The sequence below is a fragment of the Orcinus orca genome, chromosome 9 (assembly GCF_937001465.1).
Source record: "Orcinus orca chromosome 9, mOrcOrc1.1, whole genome shotgun sequence".
NCBI classification, from domain to species: domain Eukaryota; kingdom Metazoa; phylum Chordata; class Mammalia; order Artiodactyla; family Delphinidae; genus Orcinus; species Orcinus orca.
Genome location: NC_064567.1, coordinates 58,452,940 through 58,474,346, shown reverse-complemented (window position 1 = coordinate 58,474,346; position 21,407 = coordinate 58,452,940). Strand labels below are relative to the sequence as shown.

Here is a 21,407-nt window from a genome sequence, read left to right as displayed (position 1 = left end):
TAGCCTTAGGAATGCAAGCTTTAATCAAGTGATGTTGCCCCCTGTGTAGGATTTCACAGTCTAATCTGATTTAAATGGTGAGTAATTAAAAGGTTAATTTTGTGTCAATTTGGCTGGCCCACAGTGCCCAAATGTTTGGTCAAACATTATTCCGGATGTTTCTGTGAAGGTGCTTTTGTGGGTTTTTCTCTTTTTTTTAGTTAATTTTTATTGGAGTATAGTTGATTTACAATGTGTTAGTTTCTGCTGTACAGCAAAGTGAATCAGTTAAACATATACATATATCCACTCTTTTTTAGATTCTGTTCCCATATAGGTCATTATGGAGTACTGAGTAGAGTTCCCTGTGCTATACAGTAGGTTCTTATTAGTTATCTATTTTATATATAGTAGTATGTATATGTCAATCCCAATTTCTCAATTTATCCCTCTCCACCTTTCCCCCTTGGTAACCGTAAGTTTGTTTTCTACATCTGTGACTCCATTTCTGTTTTGTAAATAGGTTCATTTGTACTAATTTTTTAGATTCCACATATAAACGATATCATATGATATTTGTCTTTCTCTGTCTGACTTAACTTCACTCAGTATGACAATCTCTAGGTCCAACCATGTCACTGCAAATGGCATTATTTCTGTGAAGGTGTTTTTGAAATGAAACTAACTTGGTGGACTTTGAGTAAAGAAGATTACTCTCCATAATGTAGGTGGGCCTCATCCTATTAGTTTGAGGCCTTAATAAAACAAAGACTGACATCCCCTGAGCAAGAAGGAATTCTGTCTGCAGACTGCCTTTGGACTCAAACTGCCCCTCTTTCCTGGGTCTCCAGCCTGCTGGCCCACTCTGCAGATTTTTGGACTTACCAAGCCTCCACAATCACATGGGCCATTTCCTTAAAATAAATCTCTCTCTATGTAACTATGTATGGCCTATTGGCTCTGTTTCTCTGGAGAACCCTGACTAATCCAGTAATGACAGAACTCGAATCCAGGCATGTAAGCTATGTCTGTGGCCAGCTTACTCTTGAAGTTTTGGAGTCCTTGGCTTTACAATTTTTCATATAAGTAAGGACCAATGCATATCATCATTGCCACAGTGATCCAATTATGCAAGTCCATAACCTCTGTTTGTTGCAAAACTCTATCAAGCAAAGAAAACAACCCCAAAATTATATAATAAAGTAACCCCCAAAATCATGTGAAATAACATAATTTTTCTTTAGTAGTAAGCATCTTTCAACCCTAAGAAAATTTGAAGGTAAATATATAAATGTCAAGATAAACAAATCTGTTTTCAATAATTTAGTGTTCAGAATTTTGCATAATTTTATATTTCATATACCTGTAATATTCAAAATTTGGTCTGATAGAATAATAGCTTTATTAGAACAGCAATCTTGTGGTTCTAATTTAAAATGTATTATATAATTTATTTAGGCTTGTGATTTTAATTTAATGTCTGTGCTTCATAAATATTAATGGAACATTAAGAGAATTTAAGAATCATCTATTTATAAGTTTAATTTATTTCATATACGAGCTATTTAACTACTCGGGAAAAATTTTGTTTGTTAAATCAGACAATGTAGAACTTTAAAAGGAAACAGAATATTAGTTTCATGAATACAGTTTGGATAAAGAAGTTTAAATACCTAACTCTATAAATTGGTCTTAATATTAATCAAAGACCTCTTAAAGGGATTGTTGAAATTTGCTATGAATAGAATAATAAGATTTGTAATCTCTTCTTCAAGCATAAGATATAGGTTTCATAATCTATAACTAATAAATTATCAATTTTTAAAAACAAACATCACCTCTGAAGAGTGTTTTCTGTGCCAAAAAAGTCATCCTCAAGGCACCAGAAAAACTAGTTGACAATATTGCTTCATGAACACACACTCACGCAATAATACCATATGTTTCTATAGGTACATATATAAGAAAATAATAGACAAAGAAAAGAATACATATGAAACTAAGAAAAGTATTTTCCCATGGACAAAGGGTAGGGAGATTTTAATTTTATCAATAACATCTGAATATTCTGCAGTGTGAAAGCATACATGTGTTGCTTGTGTAAGAAAAAATAAATTAAAGAAAATCCTTTGTCAGGTCATGTGTACCCATTCCGGGTTCAATAATCAGGGGTCGATATACTTCTGACTCTCTATGTTGTCTCAAAACGAGTCTGTGTCAGGAGTTAACCTTGCTCCTTCCATACTAACACAAAGCCATTCTCCTAACACTACCATTTCCAACCACCTTCCTATTTGAGGGGCTTTATATAATGGGTAAAACTAAAAAATACAAATAAGATTCTGAATGTAATTTTGGTACTAATGTTGAGAGTTTTGTTGGATTTGTCAGTATCACCATGGCAAGAGGTGAAACATAATAGTTTAGGGAATATCAATGAAAGTAGGAGGGCATGCTTGTAAAAAGGCTCTGGGGTGGGGAGCTCCTGACATACAAGACCATATTTTCCAAGTGTAGCCTGGAGAAGAAACTTGTTATTTTCAAAGAACTAAAGGTAGAATTCCTCTTGAGGTGCTAAGACTCTTGTTTGTTTGCTAGAAAAGAGCCTGCAGCCAGGCTGGATGTGAAATGACAGGCTTTGAGACATGGTCTGGAAGAGAAGGCAGAACAGAAGGAAAGTGAAAATCCTTGGCATAAAGATTTCATTCTAGAGCAAAACTGGGAGGGCCCTAATATTGAAGTAGAGTGTACTTGGGTGAGTGTCCTTTTAATATTACCATGTATGATCCTTTCTTGAAGAACAAATAGGCAAAATAAAGTGGCATTACTGGAGCTTGTATACAAAGGTTTTTGAAAGATGAGATATTTAATTAAAATTGCTGCTATCCATTAAAAACTTGTTCTTAGAAAAGTTTATTAGGTTGCAAAATTATAGGGTTTTAAATTTTATTTATTATTATTTTTCTTAAGAAATAGGTCAGTAATGCATATTGTCTTTCCTGGCTAAAGCTCTAGTAATATCTGACATGACCATAAAACTCCTTGCTGAAATTATGTGTAAAAATTTGCTCAGCACAGGAGATAGTTCCACCCTGACCTAGAAACCAGAGCCAGGAGCTGAATGATCTGATCCAACCTTCCTTTGCTCCTACATGTTAAGCCTTAGAAGAGGGAAAGTCCCCAGATATCCAGGTGAGCTGCACGACTCCTGGGCAGAACTCAGCTCTGAACTCTGCAGGACCCCCAGGTAAGCAGTGGCTCTCCTCTGCCACCCTGCTGGAGGACAGTGTCTAGGAATGGTGGCAATAAAGATCATTCCTATTCCCACATAGTCAGGATGTTAATCATCAAAAGACCAGTTGGGATTATTACAGAAAAACATCCTTCAGTGCTCTCCTGGAACAATAAGAACACAAGGAGAATTCTGGTTTTACCCTTGGAAACCTGAGAGGGAGAGAGATGCTGGAGAAATGGACTGATGGCCCAGCAAAATGGTGACACAACTGGGTGGAAGGAAAAATGAGGACAAGAAAGAAATGTCCAGTGATGAAGGTCACTGGGAGTTAGAACAAGGAGAGGTAGAATAAGGCTACTTAATAATTACTTTTATACTGTTTATTTGGCTGTACTGTGAAGTGACTCTCCATCCCCCAGCTACCTGAATCTTCAGTGCCAAATGTATTAATTGTCTTAATGGTTCTTTGTAGATCATTAAAGGAAAGGGAAGGTAGCTGCATACTGCAGGGTGGAGGGAAGAGAAGAGACACAGGAAATAAGACACACAGCAAAGGTGGAGAATTTCAAGTAAACAAGAAAGAAGGGTGATCCAAGCCCCTGAACTTCATGCCAAGGAATCTTTAGGGGGACTTAGAGCAACCCATTACCTGAGATGGGGTTTGAGCAAGTTAAAAAACCTATTAAAAAGAAAGATAACTCCAAAGTTTAGAGGTGTGAGGACCACCCAGGAGGCTATCACATGTATTACACATCACTGACACCAGACAGGGAGAAATGAAGAGGTCAAAGACTGGTTCTATGTATTCCAGTGGACTCTGAGATTCATTATCTACTTCTTTGTCCATGCATCTATCCACCCATCTATCTGTCACTGATTTTATCTATCAAGTTGTTCACTCCCAGTTTTCCTCAATATCACTATTTCCTTTAAGCTTTGAATGGTTTCTTCAGTATTGAAGGGAATTTCTTTTCTAGTTAATAACAGGGGTAGAATTAGCAAGCACTAATGCAGTCTGTGACCCCAACCTAAAACCAACAAAACACAAAGAAAAACACAAAAAGAAAAAAGTGCTTTTTCTTGCTATTTCCCTCTTTGATGGCAAGAGGTTGCTTACTAAAGCTTTAGGAGATGGCCTAAGTGAGTTTCTCTGTAGCCCCCTGGGGGTGGGGGTGATGGGGACAACTTCCGGTCCCAGGTCAGCTCCACAGCTGCCCTTGGACTAGAGGAGTTCAGCCGTCAGCACGCAGGGATGATCACCAGCCTGGAGTCTAGCAGAGGCTGCTGCCCCACAAGCCCACTGTCCTCTTTCATCCCTTCCACCTGTGTGCTCTTCACTGTTCAATTCTGTCCAATTTCCTCCACCAGGAATTTTCCATTATTCCAGTGGCCTGGACAAATTCCTGTGATTTCTCATGACCTATGGGCCTCTATGCAGTGCCTCATGTTGCTAGAATTGGCTTCATTTTCCACTTTTAAGATATTCAAGTAACTTCAATTTCTTCTCACTTAGAATAGTCACACGACTTACTTTCTGAATTTTGGAATGTAGGAGAGGTTACTTGAAATGAAATATAAGGTTACAAAGAATACTGAGGACTTAATTTAGCATCCCCCCTCCATCTCTGCAATTTAATCATATTTCATGTAAACAGTCATTATGTTTTCAAGTCATAAAATATTAAGTAAACATGGATGATAACCACTATCTGTGTTTGAAATAAGAAAGAGCCCTGCCCCTAATTCCCACACCAGAAGTGAGCTCATCTTCCCCCAAGGCAGCCAGGCAAATTCAAGCTCCAGAGCTTCTGTGAAATATAAAATAATGAAAAGAAAATGCACAGGCTTAAAAAAAAATAATGATGATAATAATAAAACACTGCTTGCAGGAAAAATAAATGAAAGGCAGAAAATGAAATAGGTCTCCAAAAGTAATTCCTTAAGACTCTTGTGTCAGTTCTCCTAAAATAAAACATACCAAATAAAATCTAAATTCCTCCTGCTTGCCTGTGCTGTACACACATAGTCCATTAGCAAAGGGGATGGGGTCCCTGGAAATGGAAGCATCAACCGAGTGAGCAGTGCCTTGGTCTTTCTAGCGTTGCCTCTAGGGAGAAAGTTCTTGACCTCTCCCACCACCCATCACTGTCCCTTCTCTGACCCTAGAAATGGGTGCTTTCAACTTCCACTTGTTAAAATGCTGGCCTGTCTTCCCAAGCTGCAGTTAGGTTCATGATGTCCCCTACAATGTCAAGGGCTGGCCCCAGAATCTCAGTATCTGTTAATCTTTACTTCTGTTCCTCAGATGTCTCCTTGAATGGGCTTTGAGTCTCTCGCCTAAAACTGTGACGCTCTTCCTGTTTCCTGTGGCAGGCCCAGTTCTATCACTTGCACCCCTTTTTGTCAGCCTGCATGACAAAGCTGTTCACCAGAACAAAGAATAAATGGCAGGAAAAGTTACTCAAAGGAAGAAATCGTGAATTTTTCAGAAAACTTACCAACTTGACGAAATTATCAAAATTGTTTTTCAGTAGTTCTTACTAGATACAAGTATATGGTAGCCCTCAGAACTTAGGAAAAACATATATACTTACAGTCTACTACACTGGATTTATATATAGCTATTTCAGTGAAAAAGCACACTATAAAGAATCAGCACTATGCAAAGTGGAGTGTTTGGGGTGAAAGGCAACCATTTTTAAAAACAGTCAGATATCAAACAAGGTCAAAGAATTTTTCAAAAAGTGGAGTACCAGAAGGAATGAGCTAAAAGATAAAAGATGGTAGCTGGAAAATGAGATCTTAAAAGTAAGATTTTAGAATTGTTGTGATCAGTGGTAATAGCAAAATCTTAAAAGTATAACCATAGAAGTAGGCAGCTAAGTAGTGTAGAGACAAGGTCACTGGAGGAAAGGCAATTGTGGAACTGAAAATGTAAGTGTGGAAAGGTTACACACAAGGATGTTAAAATCATCGAGCATTTTGGCAGTATAGTATAAAAGGGAGTGATTGTGAGCGGGGGCAGAACCATCGAGGACAGATGAGGAAGTATCCTGGGGTTGGGGGGTCAGTAGATAACACAGAAAGTTGAAAAGGTATTTAGAGACGATGTTTCAGAACATAGGGGATTTTGTTAATGACTATGGGTTTCAGAGGACACAACAAAAGTGTTTTGGAAGATGGGGGTGGGGGAGGATAGGGAGATGGGAGAAAGTACCCTGCTATATGGGAAGAGTCTGCAGGACGAAGGCTGACTAGGAAGCCTGGGCTTCTCCACGTGACCACATAACATAGGGATAAAGGGCCTAATGAGATGAAACAGATATTGGAGGTGAGGAGGTGAGTTGTTCCAGGGCTCTCTTGTCACTCTTGTCCATGGAGGTACAGAGACCAGGAGAGGGGCCGTATTATGCCAAGCACAGATAACTCTGGAGATTTCTTTCCAATCCTCTATCACCTCCACCGTCCACATTGTTCCCAGTCCGTATAAAGGGCCAGATAGCAAATAGGTTGCATTCTCTATGGTCAGGGAAGGACTGCCTGGAGCACTGTGGTATAAAGAACTTCAAGGCCACATTCAGATTCAGGAGAAAAGGAAAATGATCACCTCTATGCCAGTATCTGCCTTCCCTAGCTTAAGGTGATCCCTAAAGCTCAGTTCAGTGTCTAATTCTCCATCCTACTTCCTACTTTTCAACCTGCCTCCTAGCCACTTAGGACTTTTACATATGTCACTCTGCTTCAGGCTACAACCTCAACCCTTCCTGAAGATCCTCTACACAACTTGCTGTGCTCTCTGCTAACGAACCCGTTTCCATGTCCAGACAAGACCTCATTCCTAAGCACTAAAAACTTGTCTGCAATCTTCTCCTGGGCTTGGAGCACATCAAAGGTGCTCATCAATCTTCCCCTGTCCATGCCACCCCAATCTGTTCCTCTTCCATCCCAGTTAGTGTATCCCCATTTACACATCTGAACAACCCAAGTCACCTTCAATTCCTCCTTCTCCCCCACGTCTTATCAGTCACCTATTTCCACCCCTTCAATTTCTGAAATTCCTTAAACCTGCTCCTTGTGCTCCCTCCCCACGGCCTCAGCCTTGTTCACATCTTCTCTCAAGGAGACTTAGGAAGGAGACTCTACCCAACTCACCTTCCAACAGCCATCAGAGTGACCTCTGTGAAACACTGTTTCTCCCTTCCTTAAAAGGCTTTTGTAGTGTGCTCCAAAGACAAAGAAGAAGATAAACTCAAAGGGCCAATATTGCCAGAACAAAGAGTTACAGGACTCCTACCACTCTGTCACAATGTGACCACTGCAGTGTCCCAGGGCCCTCGCAAGCAGCATGCCCGCTCCCTTTCCCATCCCATTATAAGGAAAGATATTTGCCCCGTTTTTCTCCCTCTCAGCACACTGAATGTATACATACTCTGCCCAGTCAGCAAATGACTTGCACATTCCCTGGCTATAAAAACAGACAAGCAACCCATGCTCATTGTCGACCTTCCCTGGCTACCAGGAAGTCGGCCCGCTATTCTTGCAGCGACCCTTCTCTTTAATAAACTCTGTCTTCCTTACATTCTGCCTTGTGTCTGGAAATTCTTTTCCAACCTGTGCTCCAACCATGACAGCTTTAATGGCTTTGCAGCATATACAGGATAAAAATCAAAGTTCTTAGCTCTTGACAGATAACATTGTACATGTTTGTTCAGGTGCCTCCTCTCCCACTAGATTATGATCTCCACCAAGGCAGGAAGGTATGCCTCCTTTATTTTGAGTTCCCAGTAACTGCTTAGAGATGCAGAACATACTCAATAAATGTGAAGTGAAGTAGTACAAGCAGGCAGAGGAAAAGTATAAAAAGTAACCCAATTTTAAAGATGCTCTTTCATGAGAGTTGACACGAGCACATTTTCTATAACTCTCGCTATAGCTAATTCACCTCTGCTTACCATAAATAGCAAAGCAATAAAAATCTTTTAATTTGACAATTAACAAAAAATATAACAGGGTGGAAATAAGGGGTTTTTTTTCTTTTGTGTTTTGGAAATGAGGTGTTTTTTGTTCATTTGTTTTTGTTTAACTTTTTATTTTATATTGGAATATAGCCAATTAACAATGTTGTGACAGCTTCAGATGCACAGCAAAGCGGCTCAGCCATACATATACACGTATCCATTCTCCTGCAGACTCCCCTCCCATCTAGCCTGCCGCATAACATTGAGCAGAGTTCCCTGTGCTATAAAGCAAGTCCTTGATGGTTATAATTTTTATTATTGTTTTTATTTTTTAAAACATCTTTACTAGAGTATAATTGCTTTACATTGTTGTGTTAGTTGCTGCTAATAAAAAAGTGAATCAGCTATACGTATACATATATCCCCATATCCCCTCCCTCTTGCATCTCCCTCCCAATCTCCCTATCTCACCCCTTGAGGTGGTCACAAATCACCGAGCTGATCTCCCTGTGCTATACGGCTGCTTCCCACTAGCTATCTATTTTACATTTGGTAGTGTATATATGTCAATGCCACTCTCTCACTTCGTCTCAGCTTATCATTCCACCCCGGGGCCCTCAACTCCATTCTCTACGTCTATGTTTTTATTCCTGTCCTGCCCCTAGGTTCTTCAGAAACTTTTCTTTTTTTTTTTTTAGATTCCATATATATGTGTTAGCATATGGTATTTGTTTTCCTCTTTCTTACTTACTTCATTCTGTATGACAGACTCTAGGTCCATCCACCTCACTACAAATAACTCAATTTTCCTTCTTTTCATGATTGAGTAATATTCCATTGTATATATGTGCCACATCTTCTTTATCCATTCATCTGTCGATGGGCACTTAGGTTGCTTCCATGTCCTGCCTATTGTAAATAGTGCTGCAATGAACATCATCGTACATGACTCTTTTTGAATTATGGTTTTCTCAGGGTATATGCCCAGTAGTGGGACTGCTCGGTCATAGGGTAGTTCTATTTTTAGTTTTTTAAGGAACCTCCATACTGTTCTCCATAGTGGCTGTATCAATTTACATTCCCACCAACAGTGCAAGAGGGTTCCCTTTTCTCCACACCCTCTCCAGCATTTATTGTTTCTAGATTTTTTGATGACAGCTATTCTGACCGGTATGAGGTGATACCTAATTGTAGTTTTGATTTGCATTTCTCTAATGATTAATGATGTTGAACATCCTTTCATGTGTTTGTTGGCAATCTTCTTTGGAGAAATGTCTATTTAGGTCTTCTGCCCATTTTTGGATTGGGTTGTTTGTGTTTTTGATATTGAACTGCATGAGCTGCTTGTATATTTTGGAGATTAATCCTTTGTCAGTAGCTTTGTTTGCAAATATTTTCTCCCATTCTGAGGGTTGTTTTTTTATCTTGTTTATGGTTTCCCTTGCTGTGCAAAAGCTTTTAAGTTTCATTAGGTCCCATTGGTTTACTTTTCTTTTTATTTCCATTTCTCTAGGAGGTTGGTCAAAAAGGATCTTGCTGTGATTTATGTCATAGAGTGTCTGCCTATGTTTTCCTCTAAGAGTTTTATAGTGTCTGGTCTTATATTAAGGCCTTTAATCCATTTTGAGTTCACTTTTGTGTATGGTGTTAGGGAGTGTTCTAATTTCATTCATTTGCATGTAGCTGTCCATTTTTTCCAGCACCACTTATTGAAGAGGCTGTCTTTTCTCCATTGTATATTCTTGCCTCCTTTATCAAAGATAAGGTGACAATATGTACATGGGTTTATCTCTGGGCTTTCTATCCTGTTCCATTTACCTATATTTCTGTTTTTGTGCCAGCACTATACTGTCTTGATTACTGTAGCTTTGTAGTATAGTCTGAAGTCAGGGAGCCTGATTCCTCCAGCTTCATTTTTATTTCTCAAGATTCCTTTGACTAAAGCTGGTTCTTTGAGAAGATAAACAAAATTGATAAACCATTAGCCAGACTCATCAAGAAAAAAAGGGAGAAGACTCAAATCAATAGAATTAGAAATGAAAAAGGAGAAGTAACAACTGACACTGCAGAAATACAAAAGATCATGAGAGATTACTACAAGCAACTCTATGCCAATAAAATGGACAACCTGGAAGAAATGGACAAACTCTTAGAAATGCACAACCTGCCAAGACTGAAACAGGAAGAAATAGAAAATATGAACAGATCAATCACAAGCACTGAAATTGAAACTGTGATTAAAAATCTTCCAATAAACAAAAGCCCAGGACCAGATGGCTTCACAGGCGAATTCTATCAAACATTTAGAGAAGAGCTAATACCTATCCTTCTCAAACTCTTCCAAAATATAGCAGAGGGAGGAACACTCCCAAACTCTTCCTAAAAGGCCACCATCACCCTGATACCAAAACCAAACAAGGATGTCACAAAGAAAGAAAACTACAGGCCAATATCACTGATGAACACAGATGCAACAATCCTCAACAAAATACTAGCAAACAGAATCCAACAGCACATTAAAAGGATCATACACCATGATCAAGTGGGGTTTATTCCAGGAATGCAAGGATTCTTCAATATATGCAAATCAATCAACGTGATACACCATATTAACAAATTGAAGGAGGAATACCATATGATCATCTCAATAGATGCAGAGAAAGCTTTTGACAAAATTCAACACCCATTTATGATAAAAACCCTGCAGAAAGTAGGCATAGAGGGAACTTTCCCCAACATAATAAAGGCCATATATGACAAACCCACAGCCAACATCGTCCTCAATGGTGACAAAATGACAGCATTTCCACTAAGATCAGGAACAAGACAAGGTTGCCCACTCTCACCACTCTTTTTTTTTTTTCGGTACATGGGCCTCTCACTGTGGTGGCCTCTCCCACTGTGGAGCACAGGCTCCAGACGCGCAGGCTCAGCGGCCATGTGTCACGGGCCCAGCTGCTCCGCGGCATATGGGATCCTCCCAGACCGGGGCACGAACCCGTGTCCCCTGCATCGGCAGGCGGACTCTCAACCACCGCACCACGAGGGAAGCCCTCACCACTCTTATTCAACATAGTTCTGGAAGTTTTAGCCACAGCAACCAGAGAAGAAAAGGAAATAAAAGGAATCCAAATCGGAAAAGAAGAAGTAAAGCTGTCACTCTTTGCAGATGACATGATACTATACATAGAGAATCCTAAAGATGCTACCAGAAAACTACTAGAGCTAATTAATGAATTTGGTAAAGTAGCAGGATACAAAATTAATGCACAGAAATCTCTGGCATTCCTATACACTAATGATGAAAAATCTGAAAGTGCAATCAAGAAAACACTGCCATTTACCATTGCAATAAAAAGAATAAAATATCTAGGAATAAACCTACTTAAGGAGACAAAAGACCTGTATGCAGAAAATTAGAAGACACTGATGAAAGAAATTAAAGATGATACAAATAGATGGAGAGATATACCATATTCTTGGATTGGAAGAATCAACATTGTGAAAATGACTATACTACCCAAAGCAATCTACAGATTCAATGCAATACCTATCAAACTACCACTGGCATTTTTCACAGAACTAGAACAAAAAATGTCACAATTTGTATGGAAACACAAAAGACCCCGAATAGCCAAAGCAATCTTGAGAACAAAAAGCGGAGCTGGAGGAATCAGGCTCCCTGACTTCAGACTATGCTACAAAGCTACAGTAATCAAGACAGTATGGTACTGGCACAAAAACAGAAAGATAGATCAATGGAACAGGATAGAAAGCCCAGAGATAAACCCACGCACATATGGTCACCTTATCTTTGTTAAAGGAGGCAGGAATGTACAGTGGAGAAAGGGCAGCCTCTTCAATAAGTGGTGCTGGGAAAGCTGGACAGGTACATATAAAAGTATGAGATTAGAGCACTCCCTAACACCATACACAAAAATAAGCTCAAAATGGATTAAAGACCTAAATGTAAGGCCAGAAACTATCAAACTCTTAGAGGAAAACATAGGCAGAACACTCTATGACATAAATCACAGCAAGATCCTTTTTGACCCACCTCCTAGAGAAATGGAAATAAAAACAAATGGGACCTAATGAAAGTTCAAAGCTTTTGCACAGCAAATGAAACCATAAACAAGACCAAAAGACAACCCTCAGAATGGGAGAAAATATTTGCAAATGAAGCAACTGACAAAGGATTAATCTCCAAAATTTATAAGCAGCTCATGCAGCTCAATAACAAAAAAACAAACAACCCAATCCAGAAATGGACAGAAGACCTAAATAGACATTTCTCCAGAGAAGATATACAGACTGCCAACAAACACATGAAAGAATGCTCAACATCATTAATCATTAGAGAAATGCAAATCAAAACTACAATGAGATATCATTTCACACTGGTCAGAATGGCCATCATCAAAAAATCTAGAAACAATAAATGCTGGAGAGGGTGTGGAGAAAAGGCAACACTCTTGCACTGCTGGTGCGATGTGAATAGGTACAGCCACTATGGAGAACATATGGAGGTTCCTTAAAAAACTACAAATAGAACTACCATATGACTCAGCAATCCCACTACTGGGCATATACCCTGAGAAAACCATAATTCAAAAAGAGTCATGTACTAAAATGTTCATTGCAGCTCTATTTACAATAGCCAGAATATGCAAACAACCTAAGTGTCCATCATCGGATGAATGGATAAAGAAGATGTGGCACATATATACAATGGAATATTACTCAGCCATAAAAAGAAACGAAATTGAGCTATTTGTAATGAGGTGGATAGACCTAGAGTCTGTCATACAGTGAAGTAAGTCAGAAAGAGAAAGACAAATACTGTATGCTAACACATATATATGGAATTTAAGAAAAAAAAATGTCATGAAGAACCTAGGGGTAAGACAGGAATAAAGACACAGACCTACTAGAGAATGGAATTGAGGATATGGGGAAGGGGAAGGGGAAGCTGTGACAAAGCAAGAGAGTGGCATGGACATACATACACTATCAAACGTAAAATAGATAGCTAGTGGGAAGCAGCCGCATAGCACAGGGAGATCAGTTCGGTGCTTTGTGACCACCTAGAGGGGTGGGATAGGGAGGGTGGGAGGGAGGGAGATACAAGAGGGAAGAGATATGGGAACATATGTATATGTATAACTGATTCACTTTGTTATAAAGCAGAAACTAACACACGATTGTAAAGCAATTATACTCCAATAAAGAGGTAAAAAAAAAAAAAGATTCCTTTGGCTATTCGGGGTCTTTTGTGTTACCATACAAATTGTGAAATTTTTTGTTCTAGTTCTGTGAAAAATGCCATTGGTAGTTTGATAGGGATTGCATTGAACTTGTAGATTGCTTTGGGGAGTATAGTCATTTTCACAATGTTAATTCTTCTAATCCAAGAACATGGTATATCTCTCCATCTGTTTGTATCATCTTCAATTTCTTCCTCAGGGTCTTACAGTTTTCTGCATACAGGTCTTTTGTCTCCTTAGGTAAGTTTATCCCTAGGTATTTTATCCTTTTTTGCAATGGTAAATGGGAGTGTTCCCTTAATTCCTCTTTCAGATTTTCCATCATTAGCATATAGGAATGCAAGAGATTTCTGTGCATTAACTTTGCATCCTGCTACTTTACCAAATTCATTTCTTTGGATGGAATAAATTCCATTTGCATGGAATATCTTTTTCTATCCCCTCACTTTCAGTCTGTATGTGTCCCTAGGTCTGAAGTGGGTCTCTTGTAGACAGCATATATATGGGTCTTGTTTTTGTATCCATTCAGCCAGGCTATGTCTTTTGGTTGGAGCATTTAATCCATTTACATTTAAGGTAATTATAGATATGTATGTTCCTATTACCATTTTCTTAATTGTTTTGGGTTTGTTAATGTAGGTCTTTTCCTTCTCTTGTGTTTCCTGCCTAGAGAAGTTCCTTTAGCATTTGTTGTAAAGCTGGTTTGGTGGTGCTGAATTTTCTTAGCTTTTGTTTGTCTGTAAAGGTTTTAATTTCTCCATCGAATCTGAATGAGATCGTTGGTTGGTTGTAGGTTTTTCCCTTTCATCACTTTAAATATGTCCTGCTATTCCCTTCTGGTTTGTAGAGTTTCTGCTGAAAGATCTGCTGTTAACCTTATGGGGATTCCCTTGTATGTTATTTTTTGCTTTTCCTTTGATGCTTTTAATATTTTTTCTTTGTATTTAATTTTTGATAGTTTGAGTTATATGTGTCTTGGCGTGTTTCTCCTTGGATTTATCCTCTATGAGACTCTCTGTGCTTCCTGGAGATTGACTATTTCCTTTCCCATATCAGGGAAGTTTTCAACTATAATCTCTTCAAATAATTTTTCAGTCCCTCTCTTTTTCTCTTCTTCTTCTGGGACCCCTATAGTTCGAATGTTGGTGCATTTAATGTTGTCCGAGAGGTCTCTGAGACTGTCCTCAATTCTTTCCATTCTTTTTTCTTTATTCTGCTCTGCAGTAGTTATTTCCTCTATTTTATCTTCCAGGTCACTTATCCATTCTTCTGCTTCTGTTATTCTGCTGTTGATTCCTTCTAGAGAATTTTTAATTTCATTTATTGTGTTGTTCATCATTGTTTGCTTGCTCTTTAGTTCTTCTGGGTCCTTGTTAAACGTTTCTTGTATTTTCTCCATTCTATTTCCACAATTTGGGATCATCTTTACTATCATTACTCTGAATTATTTTTCAGGTGGACTGCCTATTTCCTCTTCACCTGTTTCGTCTGGTGGGTTTTTACCTTGTTCCTTCATCTGCTGTGTATTTCTTTGTCTTCTCATTTTGCTTAACTTATTGTGTTTGGGGTCTCCTTTTTGCAGGCTGCAGGTTCGTAGTTCCTGTTTTTTTTGCTGTCTGCCTCCAGTGGGTAAGGTTGGTTCTGTAGGTTGTGTAGGCTTCCTGGTGGAGTGGACTGGTGCCTGTGTTCTGGTGGATGAGGCTGGATCTTGTCTTTCTGGTGGGCAGGACTGCATCCGGTGGTGTGTTTTAGTGTGTCTGTGAACTTAGTATGATTTTAGGCAGCCTCTCTGCTAATGGGTGGGGTTGTGTTCCTGTCTTGCTAGTTGTTTGGCATAGGATGTCCAACGCTGGAGCTTGCTGGTGGTTGAGTGGAGCTGGGTCTTAGTGTTGAGATGGAGATCTCTGGGAGAGCTCTCGATGATTGATATTACATGGGGCTGGGAAATCTCTGGCAGACCAATGTCCTGAATTTGGCTCGCCCACCTACGAGACTCAAGTCTGACACACAGCTGGAGCACCAAGACCATTTCAGCCCCATGGCAGTGAATGTGGCAGTCTCCATTATGAAGTCAGATTATGAGGGTCTACAATAGCTGTTCAGCTAGAACAGGCTGACTTGGGAGCAATTTGTCTATGAGGCTGTCTCCAGCAGCTCGTGTCTGAAAGAGTAGGTCTCCGCATGTGCTGCGAGAATCTTAAACGTTTATATAGAGGTCTTCACTGGGTTCAGTCTCTGATTCAGTACAGATCGTCTCTGAAGAACACCTTACTCTCTCAAGGTTGTGTGCTTGAAACAGCTCCTAAGCCTCAGGGTCTACAAGCTGCAGGAAGACGAGACTGCCCGGGGTGGCCTGCAAGCCATTCTTGCCACGAGCCCCGCGGCTGCTGTCGTGGAATCCGGCTTCCCCCACCACTCACCCCGTAGTGAGTTTTCAGTGAAGCTTTCTCTCTGTGCTAGTGAGATTCATGCTACTTGAATTGCGCAAAGCCACAGAGCGCGTAAATGTTGGGGTGGGGGTACAAACCCAGCAAATCTGGCCCCAAGGTCTGTGTTATGTCACCCAACGAGAGTGGGGAGGCCACGCTCCTAAACACCTCACCCCCACGAGCCAGCTCCTCAAACCCTCAATGCCACAGGTGGTTATCCTTTTTAAATATAGCAGCGTGTACATGTCATTCCCAAGCTCCCTAACTATCCCTTCCCTCCACCCTTCCCCCCACCCCGTAACCATAAGTACATTTTCTGAGTCTGTGAGTCCGTTTCTGTTTTGTAAGTACGTTCATTTGTATCATTTCTTTTTAGATTCCACACATAAGCGATATCAAACAATATTTCTCTTTCTCTGACTTACTTCACTCAGTATGACAATCTCTAGGTCCATCCATGTCACTGCAAATGGCATTATTTCTGTGAAGAAGATTACTCTCCATAATGTGGGTGGGCCTCATCCTATTAGTTTGAAGCCCTTAATAAAACGAAGACTGATGTCCCCTGAGAAAGAAGGAATTTTTAATATGTATTTTCTTATATTGGATTCTGGTTCCACCATTTTCTAGGTGTGTAACCCTGGGCAAGATACTTAACCCTTGGCCTCAGTTTCATAACTCACAAATTGGAGATAATAACAGTAACTAATCCAAATGGTTGTTATAGGAATTAAATGAGGTAGTGTATGAAAAGCCTGTTGGAATGGGAAATGTTCAATAAGTAACAGCTGTGGTAGTTACTCTGAAAGAGGTTGCACATATGGTTTATTTATAGATAACTAGAAATATTATTGCTATTAGACAATGGGAAACATGCATGTATTTGCTAGAATGAACAGAACATATCTTAACTTTTTCCATAGAGTTCAGGCCATACTGAGTCAGCCTCTGAAGGAGATTGGGAGTTTTTGTTTCTGGTCTCCCCAGCTTTTCTCTCTCCCAACATTTTCTACCCTCTGACCTCTCCATCTGGGGTCCAACTGCTCCTGGAAGAGAGGCAGCAAATCTGACAGCCCTCTGTAGAAAGAGGCTTGGGTCTAGTGGACCATCTGGTTAACTTTCAACTTTAACTCAAAATTGTTTATTCATCTGTTCTAGAGATACATTGACACAATTGAAAAAACTCATTCTTTTTTTTTTTTTTTTTTTGCTTTTGAACTTACACACTGCTCTTTTCCTTTTAGCATCTTACCTTAAGAAAGTTTAAAGTTATCCAGTATCTCTGCTCTCTTCCCACACATACAAGAACATTAGGATGATTTAACACAGGTTCCACTTCTTCTTTCTTGTTCTTATCCAGAATTTTAAAAACTCATTCATTTTACTGGGCTACTCCTCCTGTAATAAACCAGGTATATTTTTTACAAAATGCATAATTATCTTGTGACTAGCACATAAAATTTTATTTTACGTTTGTGTGTTTTTGACCTCTAGAAACAGCAAGTTCATATTGTTCAACCTAATATTTGAAGAATGTTAATTTCTTGACTATAAATATTTTAAAATATATACAACAATTTTCTGTTTCTGTTATGGCATTTCTTCACTTTTTAGTATATTGGAATTCTCAGAAAATGACTTGGTGGTGGGGAAGTCTCCTTTACCCTCCAAGAAGCCCTAGTGTGAAGCCTCTACAAAGTAAATCTTTCTTTTACTGATAATACTTATCTTTTATAACACCTTTTCCATGTATTTTTGTGTTAAAAGATCTAAAGATATGACTCCTTAAAAAAAAAAAGAAGTAAGGAGAGGAAGGAAATAAAAAGGATGTGGAGGGACCAACACCCCATCATATATTATATAAAATGACAATAATCACAAGAAACCTATTTCACAAATTACTGGGAATATTACACGTGATAATATACTGCGAAGAACTTTAAAGAGTTAAAAGTACGATCATGAAAGACAGTCCACTTATGTGTTTGAAGAAACATTTTTGGTCTGTGAATGCTTTATTTCTGGTCCATGGTGACATAAGTATGAAAATTTGAGAGTAAGCATTTAGAAACTGTTATACGAATTTGACAAAGTCATTTTACATCTGTTGAATCAAATAATAAAAGATTTGGGCTTGTATTTTGTATGTCTGAATTTTTACTTCATTTTCTAGTAATTCACTTTCATTTTACTTTACAAAGGCAAAGAAACCCTGTCCTTCACCACACATAGTTTGAGAAGTATCGATAAAAGCTATTATTATTTCTGAAATTTTGCTTAACAACCATTAATTTCTAATTACAAACTAGTTATATGTCATTATTTGAGAAATACTCTCTCAAACCAAGTGTAAGGAGTTGCCAGCATACAAACAAGTTCCAAAACAAGTTTGTTTTGTATTGGGTAACGTGGTTATTTGGAAGTCAGACACCATTTTTCCCATGAAATAACATTAGCCGAGGGTTAGGTTCTTGGTGTAGCCTATCAATCCCAGTTATCTCAAAAGATGGGTAAGCTATACAATAAAATGTGATCAACCGTATATACTGTAAATTTTTTTTTTTTCGCGGTGCTTGGGCCTCTCACTGTTGTGGCCTCTCCCGTTGCGGAGCAACAGGCTCCAGACACACAGGCTCAGCGGCCATGGCTCACGGGCCTAACCGCTCCGCGGCATGTGGGATCTTCCCGGACCAGGGCACGAACCCGTGTTCCCTGCATCGGCAGGCGGACTCTCAACCACTGCGCCACCAGGGAAGCCCTATACTATAAAATTTAATAACCAGGCTTCTCCACCCTCTTACGATGAAGAAATTAGGCTACTGATTTCCAAATCAGAAAACATCCCTCTTCCCCACCCAGCCATGAGAAAAGGTGATTCTTAGCTCTGGCAGGGTGGTAGGGATAGGGATAAGGATGGGGTTACTTTTGCAGAAGTTGCTTCAAGAGCAACTCAGAAAGAGGAAGAGTAATGGAGCTATAGTACTCTTCACACAGAGAATGGAGGAATTAGGAGATCAAGTTTGAGGGAACTCACTGGTCGAGTTAATAAAATTAAACTGAGGATTCTCTAAGATTCTCTGAGAATGAGGTTTGGCAGGTTTTGCTGGACTTGAAAGCCTGGTTCTTTACCACAAATGCCTCTATCCTAAACCCCAGGGCATTGTGGTGGCCCAAGACGGTGAGCAGGCTTCATCCTGAATTGAAATCTGTTAGCGGCTACCTCAGAGATTTTAATTTTTCTTCTGTCGTTGTTTGAAAAGATGTGAGGACAAGTCTAGGCTTAGTGAGAAACATTGGTAGAATCAATTAGTGCCACGGGCAAGAAGGGAAAGTAAGCATAAAAGCTGTATTTCGCTACCCTGAGTATACCCTGAAAGAAACAGACCTTTGGCCCTTTAATTTCAGCTGAAACCAGGATGAATTATTAAACACATGACTTTTTTAAAAGCCTGGGAATAGCAAAAGGGGAACAGCACACAACAAGGTAATCTTATTTACAATTTATGGTTTCCTCATTTTGTGATACATTTGGAAGACACAGGAGCCTAGCTCTTGACCCAGAGTCCAAGAGGAATAGTTTTATATACTAGTCACTAACCAGAAACCTTGGAACAAGATTCTCAGAACTAATACAGAAGCCCTGGCCACAGTCCCAGGCCTTCTTCTTTAGGTCCTCATTCTAAATTCTGATTTCATATATGAGATTCTTCTCTGTCCCCAAAGATTGACATTAAAAACGTCCCTAGAGAAGAGATCCCACCCACACGTATCCAGTCATAGGGTAACTATGGTGAAATTCTTAACCAAAATGGTCCATGGATAGAATCTGGGGGCTTCATGACCTTGAATGAAGGGAAAAAAATCTTGATTTCTAAAGGAATTTAACATTTCCTTCAATTATGAAAGTAGAAAACAAATCAAATCTCAGAAGCATTAGCAATACTTGTGACTTTGTTACTAACGTAAATAAGAGTTATGTTCATTATTTCATTATAGTGCTGCAGACATCTTGAAATAACATTTATGCTCATCGCTATTTGAAAGAATGTTGCTAGATCTTGTTATTTAACGTGTTAATAATGTAGCACACATTACACTATTATATTACTATAGCACAAACTTTTAAAAGACTACTTTGATAATTGCATTTGAATGTAATTGGTCTCCTTTGCAATCTGCACCTTTTTAAAATAATTTTTTAAATTATTTATTTATTTTTGGCTGCATTGGGTCTTCGTTGCTGCATGTGGACTTTCTCTAGTTGCGGCAAGGGGGGGTTACTCTGTTGTGGTGCGTGGGCTTCTCATTGCGGTGGCTTCTCTTGCTGCAGAACGCGGACTCTAGGGCGCGTGGGCTTCAGTAGCTGCGGCTCGCGGGCTCTAGAGTGCAGGCACTCTATTGCGGCACAGGGGCTTAGTTGCTCCGCGGCATGTGGGATCTTCCTGGACTAGGGCTCAAACCCGTGTCCCCTGCACTGGCAGGCGGATTCTTAACCACTGCACCACTAGGGAAGCCCCACACCTTTTATTGTATGCATTTATGTTATTCTGCAAAGGCATCTATAATTTCACTACTGCCAGAGGGGTTCATGACATAAAAAAAGGTAAGCCTCCAGGACTTTCAAAGTACAACTATGTTGCTATCTACCATGCAATATAACCTAATATCCTTTAGGACTGAATCAGAGACATACAGAAACTGAGGGGTCTCTTTTTTTTCTTGGTGCAGAACAGGTGAGAAACTGGCATTTGCTTTTATTTACTGGTTGTTAATAAAACCGATGTTTGTTGAAAATTGGCAATTGTGACCATTTCTGCCTACATACTACAGGGTGGCAATTAAGTACTGGCAACCATGAGAAGCTTGTTTCAGCCATACTCACTTATTATAACTGTCTCAATCTTAATGGGGAAGGTTCTCTTTTATACTTTTTTCTTTCTTTATTCACGTTATGATTGTTAAGTTTTAAAATGGGGTTTGTTTTTGGTGGGTTTTTTTTTTTTCTTGTCTTATTCCCATAAACTGAGTTTGGAGCAAAAATAGTGTCCAGGTGAACTTCTCTGGTGCTCCCGATGCAGGGGGCACGGGTTCAATCCCCGGTCGGGATTCCGCGTGCCGCAGGGCACTGACAAAAAAATAATAATAAAATAAAATAAATAAAATAGTGTCCAGGTTTTGAGGTCTCTAGTCTAGATGAAGCATTACGTAATAGAATGTTTCCTTCCTCCCATCTACATCCTGTTATAAAAAGTAGTGATTCCAACATGACGTATTTACAAGACATGGCCCAGTATCTTTTCCTGTAATTAAAAAATATATATATTTAAAACTGTCCTCCAGAAGTTTCTTACCGGACTAGGACGGAAGGAATGTCTTCGAAGATTAATCGAGAACTGAGAAAGGCCTGCAGCCTGCTTGAGATTCCCGTGGGGTTGTCTGTTAGTGAAGGGAGGTGAAGGAATTCAAAGTGTCACGCCCTTGGCCTAACCAGGGGCGGGATAGGACGGTTCCCACTGCCGGGAAGGTGTCTCAAGAGGCA

The 21,407-nt window shown here is 39.4% G+C and overlaps 1 protein-coding gene across 2 annotated transcripts in view; it reads right to left on the bottom strand.

Annotated features, from left to right (window-relative positions):
* Positions 1–21,388, bottom strand: part of ASB4 (ankyrin repeat and SOCS box containing 4) — a 121,598-nt gene extending 100,210 nt beyond the window's left edge. The window contains exons 1-3 of one of the 2 annotated variants that reach the window (XM_049715142.1): positions 21,220–21,388; positions 17,121–17,266; positions 16,294–16,433 (exon numbers count right to left, since the gene is read on the bottom strand). In XM_049715142.1, the coding sequence (XP_049571099.1) occupies positions 16,294–16,344 (51 nt within the window). In that variant the 5' untranslated portion in view covers positions 16,345–16,433; positions 17,121–17,266; positions 21,220–21,388. The remainder of the gene's footprint in view (positions 1–16,293; positions 16,434–17,120; positions 17,267–21,219) is intronic. The other variant, XM_049715143.1, reaches the window with a different exon arrangement.
* Between the last annotated feature and the right edge of the window lie 19 nt (positions 21,389–21,407).